Below are 17,297 nucleotides of genomic sequence, written 5' to 3'. Positions count from 1 at the left end.
TATTATGAATTGTCATTGATCCACATTATCTCATAAAAGAAATGAAGGATCAGACCTAGCAGAAGCAACCTATCTCCAACACCAGTAAGTTCTGATAATCAGCAAGCTGGAAAAAAAAGTTATAGCCAAAAAAAGTCATTTCCTGGACTGTTTCATTATGCTAATAGCAATAAACAATACCTGGTTCTTTAACAGTGCCTTCTGTCATAGAATTTGAGTATGTTTCCCTTACTTTGGAATGATCCTTCAGTGAGTTACCTACTAAGGTCAAGGCATTTGTAAAACAGCCTCAGCTCATCCAGATCATGTATGTAGTGTTACACCTGGGGATAATCAAAGGAGATAATTTTGTGCAGTGTTAGTTGGGAAGGAGAAAAGAGTGATCACTTCTTAGTGTGAGCTCCAGCTGTTCTCCCTGCTTATAAAATTGGATGTCACTTCCTCCTGGAATCTGGTTAGTTTATATCCTAATGCCATCACACATAAAGCTACTCATGGGGCCTTGGACACAAGTCTGGAGTCAGCCAAATGTTCCACAGAGGGAAAAATTTGGTGTGGATGGGATCAGCTGGAGTTCAGCCAGGTCCCAGTAAGAAAAGTGATGCTACTTCTGGTTATAGCCAGTCATTAGCAATTAGCACCCTTCATTACATTGAAGGGTAGCTAAGAAAAAGACTGTATTGTTGCTACCCTTATGTTAGACTGCAAGGTTGTGTGCTGTGAGTGCAGTTCTTCATGGGTTCATTTGGGGAGTATGAATGGTCTTTCTGCATGCCCTCATGTTTTCTGACAGATAAGAGCCATTTCCCCTTTGCCATGTCTGTGACCCACTACAAATATCCTTTTTGTTTGTCTCACTGACATACAATGATCAAATAATGAAACTGAGGCATACACAGTTTTCCATACCACTTGGTGTGCAGGAGTGCTATACCCATCAGTTAGTTTGACACGTTGCACAAACCTATTTTCAATGGTGTCCCAGTATTCTGCTTATTCAGCTGGAGCAGAAAGGTATTCTGGCAACAAGCTGGAACAAGCAGAGTGAACCAAAGGGAAAATGCAGCAGGCAGGGTCTGGGCATGGTGCTTCCCCCTGCTCTGGCTCTCCAGCAGCAGTCTGACTGCTTTTAGCAGATGCTTCTTTCTGCCCAGCTGGCCAGAAGGAAAAGTGCTGGGAAGCAATGGATAGCTGATGGGAGACGTGAAACTTTGCTAAGTCATATCCTGTAGTTGGGTTCACGAGAGGTCTGGATCACTTTGTGAGCAGGAAAATAAGTTAATACAGGAGAGACAGACAGCTCTTGTTCCAGATTTTCTGCTGCTTAGTTTCTACACTTTGTAGTTTTTATCATATTTATTAGGAGAGGCAATATTACTCATTAGGAAAGACACTGCTTTAAGATGATAGATTTATTTTGCAGGTGAGAAACACAAATCCACATAAACAGATACTTTTCCTGTGGCAACTGAAGTTGTTCACCTCAGGATGTGATAAGCAGGGGCAACCTTTCAATAAAGGATAAAGCTTTTTAGGATAAACCTATGTTTAGATTCTGTGTTTTCAGCTACTTTTTGGCCTGAGATGTTTCTCACAAACTTGGAGCTACTGAGCCTCGCTGACTGACTAGCAGCAAAACTGACACCTTCTTCCTAGGTCCTAAACTTAGATTAAGCCCCACATATTTTCAGCATACAATGCCATTTTCTCACTGTCTGCCTCTGCCAAAGACGTCTATGCAACTTCTGCCATCTCAGAAGCCAGCTCTGCCCAGCCTTCTCTCTACCACAACCCCACACAGGCTGCTATATAATCTAAACATCAGCCACATCTCTGTCATGTAAACACCCATGAGTGAAACAGCTTGAGCTTCCAGGTTATCAGGAGTTAATATACATACAAGCAAGAGAGAAAAGGTCTGGCACAAAGCAAGCCTTAAATGTGTATGTGTGCTGATGTGGTGTTTGGACATTTCCTATGTTTTCTAATGCCAATGCTTGCATATGTTTGGGAGGGTGTGGCTCTGTGAGGGCCAAAGATAATTCTCCAGTGCCTGTACTTATATAAATAAGTGTGGATGCACGTAGCTGGGCCAGAGCCTCCCCGCGTGTCTCTCAGAGGCCAGCCCCAGAGCTGCAGCTGCATACTCTCCTCCTGGAGCCCTGCATCCATGGGCTCTAGGTCCCTGGGCATAGAAATGACAAATCCCCATCCCTACTTGTCACAGCTTGCTTCAGCAAAGACAGCTAGGAGAGTTCAGCCTCCCCCTTTCTCTTTTTTATAAGAAGAATGACAAGCAATGATATACAAAGAATTTCTCAGGCCTCTGGATTAACTTGGCAGGCTTCAGCTGCTGTTTCTTGTGTGCTTGAAAGAGCCTAAAGCTCTTCCATTTTTTGAGCAGAGGCTTCTCTGGGCTCAGAGGAAGACAGTGCTACCTCCTCTCATAGTCCCATTTGTGGGCAGGTTGCTACAGAGAGACCTTTTTCTTCCTGACCTAGAACAGCCTTTTCAATTTTTTATGTTTACTTTTCTACTTTAGCTTTTCCACCAGAGGTACAAAAACCCTTTCAGTAGCACAGCTTCTATTTAAGATTATGGACAAAGTCACTTACTGAAGAGGAGAAAAGCCATTTCAAGCTTTCTGAGCCTTCTCTATAATATACGCTTCTGGTTCTAATTTGCAAAAGCAAGCCTGAAAATCTACAATGCAGCACATACGTATTTTACTGCCAAGCTTACATTTTTTCCCCTTGATGATTCAGCACGGAAAGCAGAAAGCTGCTGTGATTAACCCTAACCCAGACAATAGAGCTCAGCTGCTACTTCCAGTGCCATGTCTTGGCTGTTTGCCTTTTCAAGAGCAATGCCAACAGGAGACTCATGTGCTTAAGGATATGGAATAAGCCCAAGGGTCAATCTTAAATTCAAAGTATCTAAATCATTCAGTAAGGCTTACACAATTGCATTGTTATGACTGACAGATTGAACAAGATTAGATGATTTATCTTGTACAGACCAGTAACCCCCTACCACGTTTCTGGTTTTCTAACATTATTTTAAAGTGGAAGACATATGTATTCATTTTAGCCTGTTTATAGTCAAAGCCCCTGCTTTTCCAAACAAAATGTTTCAATTTCTAATCATGTTAGTATTGCTGTCTCTGTGGTTCTACATGGTTCATGGAGTCCCTCTATGTTGTAACACTAAAGAGGTCAAACTTACTACCAGCTGCAAGGTGTGAACACTGAGGGGCTGCATCATTTTGTAAAAGTTTGCAACAGCACCTGCAAACAGCAAACTACAGCTGGACTCCAGAGCTCACTCCTGGCTAAGGCACATATGCAGGGGCAGAAGTGGACAAGATCTCCAGCCACAAAAAAAGGATTTCCAGCAAACTTGGAGGAGATAGAATAATAAAGCAGACCATGTGATTAACTTATTTTTCTGGATACATCAGAGCCTTTGTGAGAAGAGGACTATATTCCTGATATTAATCTTCTGCTCTGGTAATTACTGTAACTGCCCCAGGAGAGTGACGCTTCTGCAAATGGACAGTAAGTGGTTTGCAAGATCCCAACATGTGGGTGGTAATACAAACCTCTTTTCAACCCTGTTCCCTCACATGAAGAGGCCTGAAAGCACCTGAAAGAGATTAATGCCTAATCTGCCTTCACTTTGCAGAGCAAAATCACTGCAGGAAAAGACAAGCCGATGTTCATTATTAATCACCCTTCTTTCTAATCCACCTGCACCTTGGCATTCAGTTAAGCACCTATTTTTATTGAGGTGAAGGTGTTCCCACATTGATGATGCTTCCAGGCTTGTCTCTATCACAGGTCTGTGGCTTCCTACAGGTGACAGGAGCTCATGTAATCTGCAGACCTCAACCCCAAATCTGTGAAGCTGCTCAGGGACCTGCCCCTTGGCAACAGCTCTAAGCCAGCCTCAACAGTGGCCTGCAATTCTCTGCTGTTTCTGGTTATCCAGATGAAACTCAAATAGAGCTGCAGATACAGGAACCTTAAACAAACTGAGGAAGAGCACTACTGCCTGTCCCAACAGACTGTCTTGGTGCCTTTAGTAATGGGATTTCTAGTGCTAGCTCAGCTGTGTCTGTCTGGTAAGTGCTGCTCCAGGGAATCAAAACCCCCCAAACAAAACCCACTAAATGTGGTGGGTGTTTTTTGTTGTTGTTGTTGCTGTTGTTTATTTGTTTTTTCTTCCCCTCAGCTGAGATGCTTTCCCAGTTGTGAGGGAAAACCTACCAGTTGAGAAACAAAAACACAAGAAGAAAAAAACAATACCAAAAACACCCAGAAGCTGCCAAATTGGCTGAAGCCTTGCTGGGCTGCACACATGATGGGACTGCCATTGAATACATATTTACTGTGAACCAAGATGAGCTGGCCATGTATAGGAATCATCTCTTGGTGTCTGGCTAGTAAAAGAAAGATAAATCAGCTCAGATATGGGGAATCACAGAATCACAGAATTTCTAGGTTGGAAGAGACCTCAAGATCATCGAGTCCAACCTCTGACCTAACACTAACAGTCCCCACTAAACCATATCCCTAAGCTCTACATCTAAACGTCTTTTGAAGACTTCCAGGGATGGTGACTCCACCACCTCCCTGGGCAGCCTGTTCCAATGCCTCACAACCCTTTCAGTAAAGAAGCTCTTCCTAACATCTAACCTAAAACTCCCCTGGCGCAACTTTAGCCCATTCCCCCTCGTCCTGTCACCAGGCACGTGGGAGAACAGGCCAACGCTTGAATTTTTAAGCCATGGCTTAGCTTCGTATTGTCTCCCAAATTGTTGTGTCCTCTGATAACCCTGTAAAACTGAAATAGTGCCAACTAAATCAATGGAGTTACAACAGGATAAACAAAGGGATTGAAATTTCAGGGATTGAAATTGCAATGGACAGACCAACCCTAAATCATTAAACTCCATTGACATGTGACTGTTGTGTCCAAGTGTGATGATCATTGTCCAAATGAGATTTAGCAGTCATGAGAAGGGGCAGAAGCCTTATAGACAGACAAGGACACAGCCCACCAGCCTCAAACACCGTATTCACAGAAAGATAGTTGACTTCCTGGCACATCTGCATGCTCAGCACCTCCTTGCACAGTGACATCCGCAACATTTATCCAATATTAGGTCCTGTTTCGATGAGGGGATGGCTCTCAAATGGCCTGAGCAGCCCAAAAGGGAGCATGGTAGTTGTTAGCCCTGGATAATCCCAAACTAGCTGTGTGACAGGAAAGATGATGTCAAGAAATGCTAAAGAGGATTAATGATTAGTGCTATGGAGTCTTTCTAACAGCCTAGTTGTGTCTCACAGCACTAGATTTTTTTTCCTGAGGTTTTGATTTCTGTGTGTTTACACACCCATACTTTAAAAACATCTAAGAAAGTATTCTGCAGAAAACTTCATCTTCAGATTAAATTCACGCATAAACTATTTCAGCAGTAAAAAGGTATACCCACATATTATTTTTCAATATAAGCTTACTTTCCCCATGTAAGCAGTGGTTTCTGATCCCATTTCCTGTGTTAAATGTAGCCAGAGATCAGTGTTGCTGAAATATTAGTGTAAAAAATACTAGAGCCACTGGTGGGAATCCAAGCAGCTCGCATGACTTGATGATAAAATCTGGGTTTACGAGAGCTGGAATTTCTTGTCTTGTGAGCATGCATGATGTAGTTCTGCATTTTTTTGTTTTGACAAGACTTGGACGCATCTTTCTCAATATGTCTAAGTAGGCAAGGCTCTCACAGCTTGGGCTTCCCCACACGGGTGTCATGGCTACACTTCTGAACCATTTCTGCCCATGCCAGGCATAGTGGGGTAAGGGACCCAGGTGGTACCACTAGCCCTGGTGTCAAGGAGCAGCACATGAGCAGCTGGAGAAGCTCTGTCTGTGTGAGGACACAGGCATGGTTTCAGCAAGGGAGGAAAAAAAAAAAAAGTTAAATAAATAAATAAATAAATAAATAAAGGGGGGGGGGGGGGGGGGGAAGGCACAGCAGCTGAACTAAAACGCTCAGGTCCCATGAGGCTGGGGCCAGCCTGAAGCTCGTGAAAGGCAATGGCGTTTCTCTTTGTCACTTTGCAGTGAAGCAGGGCATACTATGGAGATTGGAACACTGGGAGGGGAAAAGCATAGTGCCTGCATGTGAAGCTGCTTTTTCAGTCAGTTTGGCTTTGCAGAAGATCTTACTCGCTGCTGAAGTTTAGGGAGGAGGGGGGTTGGTTAAACTCAGAGACCTTGGTTAAACTCAGAGACCTTGGGAGGGGGGCAAGAGCACAGCGGTGGGAAACACCAGGGGGTGGGAGAGGAGGTGGTACTCTGGTGCCAAGCTGCTCTTCCACCTCAGCAGCGCTGGTGACAGCCTCATAAGTGACTTCCAATGAGCAGTCCCATCTATCCCCCCACCCAAAAAAAAAAAAAAAAAAAAAAAAAAAAGAATTATGGATCAGGGGATGGATTTTACTTCAAGGCAGCTGCTCAGGCATCCTGTTTGCCTCCAGAGCCGCTGTGCCTGCCCAAAGCCCACACGGTGGCACCCCGGGGCCAGCTCGCGGGTGTTCCCATCACCCTGCCGAGCTAAACCAGCTGCCTTTTGGGTTTCGAGGCATGTGACCTCAGCCCGCTTCTGCTTTGTTTTGGTTTTTGCTCTCCCTGTTGCATTTAACTCATCCCTGCCGGAATACATCAATGTTCAGAGAGGTGCGTGACGCTCAGATAAAGCAGGAACCTGTGCATTTAGCCCCCCCTGCCAAAGGCTGGTTACCTTTAGGGCAACATGCCAGGCTGTGCTTTTCTTACCCGAACTACAGGCTAAAAGGCGAGTAAAACTCACTGGAGTCTGGAAGTGCTGCCTCCCCAGGGACACAACACAGAGCTGAGATGGGATCTCTCCTCTCTCAGTGCCGTGGTCCCCAGGTGTTACTTAAAGTGCTCTCCACACACTGTATGATGCCTGTGACACACATTAGTGCGTGCCCTGTTGTAGGGCTGGATGACAACAGTCATCTTGTTATTTTACTAAGCAGGAGGGCACAAAGCATTTTGAGAGGATCTTGGTATTGTTAGCCTAATTTGGGATTGATTTCTTATTAAAAAAAAAAAAAAAAAGGAAGAAAGAAAGAGTCACAGCACACAGCAGAGCAAATATCATTGAGAAGCCTGGAAAAGCAGCTTCAGGCTTGCTGTGAGCCAGGCATGAGCACTGCTTCCCTCTGCCCCCGCTCCTGCACAAGCAGCTCAGGGCTTTACTGCTGCTGCAGGGCACTGTGACTCTGGGAACTGAGGTCCATCAAGATCCACACCTGACATGAGGGATCCCTAAAGAAGGGAGACACTCACAGCACTGCAGCTGAAGACATAACCTACTGCTGCTGGGTGTTGGAAATGGGTTCAGCACTGCAGCCCCATCTGTTTTCATGTGGCCATACATGACATTACCTTCCCTTTGGAAAAGGAAGAGGAAAGCTGGCAGGTCTCTGGGTGTCCAGGTTGCTACTTCATTCCTGGTCCAACAATCCTTATCACAGTGTCCCCCATGCTCACATTGCACACCCTGTAACGATGCTGTCAGCTCACTTTCCCTGCCATTAGCCATCCTCTGGAGTTGTATTCAGCAGTCCAGTCCTTTCACGTGCAAGCTGTGTTTCCATCTCCTGCCTCTCCTAACACCCTCCCCTACAGACAGCACAGTTGCAGACACACAGAAAACAACCTGCCACGGAGTTACCCCTTGATGCTCCCTGCTTTTGCAGTCACCAGGATTAATAATACCCCAGAGCACAACTTTGATCAGCTGGAGCTGGAGCGGAATCAGAGCGCTCTGAGAAAGGGCATGCTGCAAACCACACAGCCTCTTCCTGTAATTGGCTGTAAATAGTCAACAGCGCTTCTCTTTGTGCAGCTTTATCCAGAAATAAAATCCCTTCAGGCTGCGGTAGACCTTACTTTGATGTTCATGGGAACAGCACTCTCAAATTATATGCAATACATGGCACATGGGTTGCATCGTGTAGCAGTTCAGTGTTAGTGGCAGTCTGTGGCTTATATTTAAGAACTGAAGCATAGCTGAACTTCCTTGGGTAACAAAAAGGTCACTTGCACTGACTTTCCTGTATTCCTGTAAACTGAGTCTTTTTCTGAATCATTTTGAATTGGAACCCTCTGAAAACAGTTTTCCTCTCCCTTATAGTTTTCCTGGAACTGACCTTGTCACTACACAGGAATTACTCCGCACTCACCTCCTCACTGTCCCCACATAAAAGAAATCTGAATTAAGCCAACTTGTTAAAAAAGCCACCACATATTTCTAAAAGTTATTTGATTTTTTTCTTTATTAGTCAAGTGGTTCCTGAATTGAAAGCTGAAGCACTTTCAATTCATTTAGCAGCATGTTCCTATCTCACCTCTACTCTAATGGGCAAATCTGTCCTTCCAGCCAATCGATTCATACAAATTCCATGTAGCTTATAGCAAGCTACAACACACCCTCCAGCTGTCACATCCTAATAAATCTTCTCATACTTTGGACTTGAAAAAAAGTGACCTAAATCTGAATATAAGGAGATTTTTTTTAAGCAGAAAAACACACACGAGGTCGAAAGTTCACCTTCCTGTAACCTGACTGCCACATTCCTAGAAGGCAAGGCCAGAGATGGGGAGAACCCACGGCATTCCCCAGACACAAAGAGGAACCCTACTGACAGGAGACTCTGTAAGTTGACAGAAAGGCATATCTGCACATGGCCTTAAGACAGTGATGGGAAAACTTTACATTCCCTTACTTTTCAAGCTTGCTTTTCTGTTTCAGAGCCACACCGCTGCTTTCTTTCCCATCCATGCTTCCCAGGCACAACCCCAATTTCATCACTGGGGAGGGGGGTGCAGATTCCCAAAGAGCTGATCCCCCCATCTTTAGGTGAGGGTGACATCTCCTGCCTCTCTTGTCTTGAAACCTGAGCTTTTTTCTCTGTTCATCAGCAGAAGAAGGAAGGAGAAGGGAAAGGGAGCTTTTGGGGTGGTTATCCTTACCTAGGGTCTCCTGGCCGGTTTCGCAGCGGGGCGCTGGCTCGGTGGCCCTAAGCAGCCCGGTGAGGAAGAGCAGGAGCCTCAGGACCATGCTGGAACCCCTCATGCAGGCAGCACAGTGATGTGGCACTCGCTGCCTGATGGAGTGGCTCCTCCACTTTGAGCCTCAGCACGGCTCTGGCTCTCCAAGCCGCGGAGGAAATCAGTGCACCACGAGGGCATGCCCACGTCTCACAGCATATGCAGTCCAGGCGTCAGATTTCAGCTAGCATTTGAGCTTGGAAAGCAAAAGGCTTTGAGGCAGAGAGGGAGGAGGAATGAGCTCTCCCTCCCCTCTGCCTCCCCACAGCCTCCCGGTTGCAGCCTGGTTTGTAATTTCATTAGCGGTGTGAGCAAAGGGGAGTCCTTGCGGGGATGTGCTGCTTTGGCTCAGGGTCCCACACACTGGTCTTTGGGCAGTGGTTCTCCCAAGGGAGAGGGGAGCTGCATTAAAGCCTGTGACACTGCAGCCAAGAGTGACTGCCTGAAGAAAACACAGGGAAGAGGCAGAAAGAGAGAGAAAAGGAGACAAACAAAAGTAACTTTCTTCCCAAAGAACAGTGTTTCATAAGCAGCTTAAACTGTGAGTTTAAAATGCAGCATGACAGCATAGGGAATCCAGGCTGCATGTCCTCCAGCACAGCAAGAGTGGGAACCCAGGAAGTGGGATCCTCCTCCACAGGCTCCTCCTGGGCTTGCCAGTTGCTTAAGATAAGACCCAGTTTACACGAGTAAACTTGGAGGGTTATAAATCTTTTCTGTCTATTCCTATTAAAACAAAATGAAAGAAAAAAAAAATCACAAAAATCTGGGGAATGTAAAAACTAAACAATATGTACTTTAACTGGATAGTTGTTCTATATTAAATGTATTTTAAATTTATTATTTCTTTTTTGTTATTTATTTTTTTAAACAGAAGAATTTTTACAGGTATAGTGGCAAAGCTTGCCATAGGTAGGATGTGAATTCCTTCCTTATTTTTTTTTTACCTACACATGAAAAAAAATCTTTTTTTTTTTTTTTCCCATGGATTTCCGAGGATTTTTTCTTCAAAACTGTGGACTAAAATAAACTAAAGTATCCTGTCTTTCCAGGCAGTGAATGTTCCCCTGAGGAAGGATACCTGCTTACACATAAGAGCAGAAATCCTCACCTTGCAGTTAGAGTACACCAACTCACCGTGATTGCTATCAGAGGGATCGGTAGGGAGTTACGGTGTTGCATGATAATGTAATCAAATGAACCACCCTGCAGGGGAAAACACAAAACAGGCTGACAGGGCAGGAGAATGCTGTATGCCTCTAAAAGTAATTGATGCCTCATCATGTTTGGGGGGTTATGCTGAAAGAAGGATTTGGGAGCTCAGCGGTAAAGGAAGTCCTCTGCTGATGAGTTCTGCAGGGGAGGGTGACTTTTCTTATCTCCAGTATTTCCTACTGCATCTGGAGACTGCAGAGCCTGCCCTGGGAGCAAACAGCACCAAAGCCCATCAGGGCTCAAAGAACCAACTTCTAAGGAGGAGAATAGAATTTGGCTACCCTGACCATACAGCAGTGCACCTGGGCTGTCACAAGCACAGTCCTGAAGGGTCTCCAAGGGCAGGATGTGTTCCACCTCCTGTCCAGCTCCCCAGCACCCTGCAGTCAAGCTGCTCAGAATACCAATCTGCTACGTTCATGCTTGACGTGCTCAGGATGCATGTGAGCCCTTGTTGTGCACCTGGGCTGTCATTAGTATTATGGGATGACTGAAGAGACTTCAGAGGCCATGCAAAAATTATTATGGCATGCTTAGGTGAAGGGTCAAAAGCAGTGCAGGGGAAGAACCAGAGTGTATCAGTGCAACAAAACAAAGAGGAAGGGAATAAATGGGGCAGCTTCATGATAGCAGGCTGCCAGCCTGTGCACTTAGGTGACTGAGCCCTGTATGTCACTGCAGTCTTGTCTACTATCATATTAAATCCTGCCTTAGCTACTCTTTTTCTTGTGCAGTCTCCCTTCCTATCCTAGACATGAGTGCTGAAAGGTCAAAGTGCCTGCAAACAGAGAGACCAAGGTATAGTCTGCAAGGTCTGGGCATCAGCAACTGGAGAGACGTGTTTGTATTTCCCAAGTGAATATAAACATCCGGCCATGTATGTGTATGAATAGTTTGTTAGCAAACGTCAGTCTGGATTAGCAGGCAAGAAGGAGAAGACCCACATCTGGAAAGACTCAAGATCTGAATCAGTGCCTGGATGAGTGACCTGTGGTATGGACTGAGAGCTTGTGCTGATAAGTGAGGGATCTGTGAATGTTGGTGGCAAGCCAGGGGATGCAAGCACCTGTGTTTTCACTAGTGAACCAGAGGGGGAAGAGGACTGGGCTCTCTGCACTTAAATTTCTGAGCACTGTTGCTGCAGGGCTTTGTCTGGCAGCATGCATGTATGTATGCAAGCCGCTGTGGGAGATGTGCTCAGCTTTGCTGCTGGCTGAGCCTGCAATTGGGAACAGCAGCAGCAGTCATGAGCCTGGCACAGAAAGACCCATGGATATCAGAATGCATCTGGGTAACAACACCCATGTCTCCCAAAAACCTGGACCTGGCACCTGCATCCTGGTGTATCACATCATGAACAAACTCCACTGCACCAACTAAACAAAACCCTCAGCTGCTGACATAAAAAAGTTTTGAATTTCTTTGTTTTGCAGCTTTCATGGACCTTTTATATTAAAACAGTAATTCCATTTGGTACCAAGATAAAAAAAATATATTGCATTAAGTAGGGTAGATGGGGCCCAAGCATGACATTAACATAGCTAGCAACACAGGTAAATTTATTAGTTTGTCACCATTATCATTTTTTTTTCCATGTTTGAATACAGTAAATAAAGTATAGAGAACAGAAAAACAAAAAAAAAATGTTATTTTGTTTACTGTTACAATGTTATCTGTTCTTTTCCTCCTTTTCAAGGAATTTGATCCCAGTCTTTATAATGTCTGTCTGTGAAGTTTTGTCCATTCCAGTGGGCACAGTCACATCCTCTGGGTCCTCCTTTAGACTTGCATCTTTCTGAGGTGGATGGTAGTTCAGCTACTGCTGCCCCTATCCATTCAGTATTTCCAGCCAGTCAGCATTTCTACCTTGTTTAGTTATTTTTCAGCCTCATTAATGAAAATCCACTAATTAAACCCTATTAATTAGGGCTATGTATAGAACACTCGTCCTTCTCATATGTTTGTTTTGTGACAACACTGAGTATATCAAATGGCATTACTAACATGTATAGTTTAGGTATACAGTTGAAACCTAAAAATATTAAAAACAGGTAGGGAAAAGACGGTTGAGAATATGTGAATGTACTTACCCATCTCTGTCATATCACTTCTGCGTTTTATCAACCTTGTAGGCTTTCCAGGGAGCTGACATTGGGTTATGGCTTACAATATATTCATCCTGATTCTAAAACAATCTTTAATAATAATAATAATAATAATAATAATAATAATAATGAACAAAGAAATCCCAGAGTTACAGGCAGATGTAACAGCATCATCTGGGTTTAATCATTTTTATTTGAAGCATTACAATATCGTTAAGTGTTAATTTAAATATTTTTACGAGATCTTATTGGGGACTACCTGTTTTCTGCTCAGACCTTATCCCCCTATGTCCTGGCTGTGCTTAATGCTCTAACAGAGATCTGAGAAAGGTCCACCAGGACTTCTATTTCAGCTTCTAGAGCTAAGTTAAAAGAAGGAGTAATGTTTGTTCTTTAAATATATTTTACGCAGATGCGAGTTAACTTTTAGCTAAGAGAAATGACTATTTTACTCTAAGGATATATAGGATATTCTGCTCTGCATTTATTAAGCAGAATATATATTTGGGGATTTTCTTTGTGTCTTCTGGGACCATCTACATTGTACTTGGGGAGCTTTTAACTTTCTCACAGAATTTTTTCAGCCATGCCTTTCATCTCAACTTTCAATTTGTTCCCCTTATGACCCACAAGATTAAACCAACTTTAGAAACTACCACACAAATATCCAGAGCCAGAAATTTGTTGGAGAGACTAAAAGTAGAGAGAGGAGAAAAAGACCACACAAGAATTTTCTTCTTTTCCTACATTGCACTCTAAGAGTTTAATCAAGAATGGTTCATGGACTGAAACTTTCTCCATGTCTCAAATATTCCACAAATTCCCTGTAGCCTGCAGCAGTTATTTTTGATCATTATCAACCACATCCACAGTTGTACCAGCACACTAGGGAAGGAGTAGAACTCCAGTAGACCACCCCAGAGTGAACCAGCCTAGACATGATCCAAAAGCTAAACTCCCTTTAATGGCTCTAAAATTGAACTTTCCCTTCCCTTCCCTTCCCTTCCCTTCCCTTCCCTTCCCTTCCCTTCCCTTCCCTTCCCTTCCCTTCCCTTCCCTTCCCTTCCCTTCCCTTCCCTTCCCTTCCCTTCCCTTCCCTTCCCTTCCCTTCCCTTCCCTTCCCTTCCCTTCCCTTCCCTTCCCTTCCCTTTCCTTCCCTTCCCTTCCCTTCCCTTCCCTTCCCTTCCCTTCCCTGTTATATTTAGCATATTTTGCCAATTGCTTTCCCACAGATTTTTTTTACATGCTGGAAAAAAGTAAGCATTGACTGGGTGGGTTTTGCCCTATTAATATCAAGCCAACAGATATTTCTTTACTTCCTAGTTAAGTATAATAATTGTAAAAGGAAAAATAAAATACCGCTCTTGAGAAAAATGCAACTTGTTTAAATTCAATACAAGTACAGCCAGTGATAACTAAAGCTTGTTTTCATCTTCTGTCTGACTTGTCACAGTTGGACTAAGTCAGTAACCCACAAAATTTGTTCCTTGTACTTCTTCCAGGTGATCCAAAGAACTGACCCTATCTTAAAGCAGAGGAATGTAATTAAAGCAGGAGAAGGCCTTGCCATTTTAGAAAGATTCATCTGGATATGTGCCTGTATTTTAGTACACCATTCATGTGATCTTTGTGCTTGCTTGGGCTAATCAGTAAGAAATGGAACCACTAAGGAAGTTTTTTTTTCTTTTTTTCTTTTTTTTTTTTTTTTTGATGACAGGTAAAAATGATATCTAGTTAAAACTCAGCCATGATCAAAGGTGCAAGTGATACAAAAACTGGAAGGAAACCTGGCACCAGATGGTAGAACAAGACCACAAAGGAACTAAAGTAATAAACATGATGCTATATGCAGGAAAACATGTGCGAAATAGCATGCACCAATCACCAAACCCTACCATCAGGGCACAACATTATTTAAACATAGTCATTAAAAAGATAGAACTAACATGAGGATCTTGTTATCCTCTCAAAGGCTCCCTTTTATTACTCCCACATGCAAAGTAGCAAAGAAGGATTACTGTTATAGGGTTGCTTTTTGTGGTCTTAGATCAAGATGAAGCTCAGAGGTGACTCTGACTCTCACAAAGCAAGAAAAATAATAAAAATAAGTCAATGAATCACATAACTGAATATATAATGTCTACAAGAAAAAAATAAGTGTGCTCAAAAAAGATCTGTGCTGAGAGCTAAAGGTCTTTCTTTTCTTCTGATCGCAGATGGAGTATTAAAAATTAATATCAGCTCTACCAGAAAAGAACTTGACAGTCCTATTTTGAGACTCATTTCACTTTGTCTCTCTTCCCTGTCTCACAGAACATTAATGCCAAAACATTCAAAAAAAAAAAAGTCCTCTAGGGTTTGCTTTGCACATTTTCAGAGGTGCTGGGAAGGATTTTGAAAAAGTGACTTTGAATACTTACTTCTCTTTGCAGATACCCAACAGGAGAAAGACTTAACAGACCCTGTTTCCTTGAAGACAGATCCTCAGCACTTTCCAAAGAAATATCATCCTCTAAGGCTGACATTCTCCGGGTAAATGGGTGTTAAACTCAAGCAGCAGGGACCAGTAGTCATTTCAGGTCTGGCCTGATAATGTTGAGGATTTCAACTTCACATTTTGAAATAAGCTCCTGAGTCAAATAAAAAGTAAAAACAAATAAGCAAAAAGCAAACAAACAAAACCAGCCCCCCCCCCCCCCCCCCCCTCCAACCCCTGCCTCCCCCTCGGAAAAAAATTCCCCTAACTACAGAGTCTTTTTAACAGATCCAGAACTTTAGTCCAGTTTTGATTTTCCACATTCAAGAAATAACAGATCATTAGTGGAAACTACAGAGAGCCACTGGGCAAAGTTGCTATTGTAAGTTCCACTTTTCGCAGGAGATTGCCTCTAACCTCCACTTGCTATGTTCATATAGTCTTTTGTGGGTGACTTCAGACTAAAGGTGCTCGATAGAAATAGCAAAATAGGTGGAGCAACCAGGTTGGAGACCATTCCTGGGATCATGCAGCACCTCATGCAGCCAACACATTCAGTATCATGCCACTCAGCCCCACAGATAAATCCCAAACAGACTGCCTGCTCACAGAAAACAAGCAGACCTCAAAGCTGTTCTCCCAGCTGTTCATCAACATCTACTGGGCTTAAAACACAAGCTTTTTAGCCAGACCTATATGCAGCAACTTAGTTCCCTAAGATTTTTGTAAGAAACTCATTGGTTCCTGGAAATGGATATCTATTTCTGATGTAGTCCGTTACTGTATCTCTGGGGTTCACTGGCTCAGGTCTGCCTCATGCGACTCTTCCAGGATTCAACTAGACTCCATCACATCACTGCTTTCCATCACCCTTATGTCACATTATTGTGCATCCAATGACATTAAAAACATTAACAAATTGGAAGGAATTTGGAGAGGGGTAACAAATAGGATGAGGTCTTAAGCACTGACTCATCATAAGAAATATGAACATAGGTTTGTCTTGGCCAAAAAAATGACTAATTGGATATTCAGGAGTCATCTGCAAGTATTTCAAGTATGTAAAACACTTCTGAAAAATAAGTTGTATAGGACAGGCCAAGCCATAGTTATCAAGAGAACAAGAACAGGACAGTGAAGAGTAGAATAAAATCTATAGTGTGGGCAGCACCAGCCAGTGGGATACACTGTGGGAACAATACCAGTCACAGTCTATATTCTGGGAATGGCACCATCAGTTAGTGAAACCCTCCTTCCAGCCTTTCAAAAAGGCTAATATTTTGGATTAAAACCTCTGTCAGTGTAATTTCACCTAGTGATACTGATATCATGATGCTGCTCTGGTTAAAGACCCAATCCGCAACTGCTAAGATTTATATAGATATGAGAAATGCTGTGTCATCTACATATAGAATCATAGAATGGTTTGGGTTGGAAGGGACTTTAAAGACCATCCAGTTCCAATCTCCCTGCCATAGGCATGGACACCTCCCACTAGACCAGGTTGCCCAAAGCCCCATCCAACTTGGCCTTGAACACCTCCAGGGATGGGGCATCCACAAGCTCTCAAGTCACTCACAAGTGGGGGTTGAACTTGATGATCTCTCGAGGTCCCTTCCAACCCCTACAATTCTGTGATTCAGTGATTCTGTCTGGGCAGCCTGGGCCAGGACCTTACCACCCTCAGTGTAAAAAACTTCCTTATATTTAATCTAAAATGACCCTTTTTTTTTTAGTTTTAAACCATTCCTCCTTATCCTATCTCTACACTCCCTGACAGAGTCCCTCCCCAGATTTCCTGTAGGCCCCCTTTAGGTACAGGAAGTCCACTATAAAGTCTCCCCAGAGCCTTATCTTCTGCAGGCTGAACACTAAACACCATGGGAGAGGTTCATTGTCCGTTTTTTCAGCCTACAAGGATTCAGAACATGACCAATATCAGCTCAAAAGCCATCATCCGTGGTCCTAACCATACTATCAGCTCCCTGAATTACTCTGACAGTGAGCTCTCTATGACTGCTGAGAATCTGTATTTTTCTGATTTTCCTAAATTTTTAATTTCAATAAGTTATCCTGTAGTGTTTTACTGTGATAAGGGAACAAAAGAGAACCACTAATTCATCAAAAAAGTTAATTTTACTCATCAAAACTTTGATTAGTCAGGGTCTTCCTTTAAATCACTAATAAACAGGACACTTTTGGAGTACAGATATCCAGATAAATACCTGAAGGAAGTAAGTTTTTTGATTTTTCTACAAATTACTGTGCTAAGCACAGCTCTCAGTAGCTACTTCTGTCTCCTTGAAAGAAACTACTTTTCACCAGGAGGCAAGTCCAAATTCCAGCTTTCCTCT

The 17,297-nt window shown here is 43.3% G+C and overlaps 1 protein-coding gene across 1 annotated transcript in view; it reads right to left on the bottom strand.

Moving 5' to 3' along the window:
• The window catches only part of CPZ (carboxypeptidase Z), a 32,727-nt gene extending 23,422 nt beyond the window's left edge, over positions 1-9,305 (bottom strand). The window contains exon 1 of the mRNA XM_005016191.6: positions 9,070-9,305. Coding sequence (XP_005016248.1) covers positions 9,070-9,172 — 103 coding nt within the window. The 5' untranslated portion in view covers positions 9,173-9,305. The remainder of the gene's footprint in view (positions 1-9,069) is intronic.
• Between the last annotated feature and the right edge of the window lie 7,992 nt (positions 9,306-17,297).

Source organism: Anas platyrhynchos, chromosome 4 (assembly GCF_047663525.1).
Source record: "Anas platyrhynchos isolate ZD024472 breed Pekin duck chromosome 4, IASCAAS_PekinDuck_T2T, whole genome shotgun sequence".
NCBI classification, from domain to species: Eukaryota; Metazoa; Chordata; class Aves; order Anseriformes; family Anatidae; genus Anas; species Anas platyrhynchos.
This window is presented reverse-complemented; position numbering and strand designations above follow the sequence as displayed.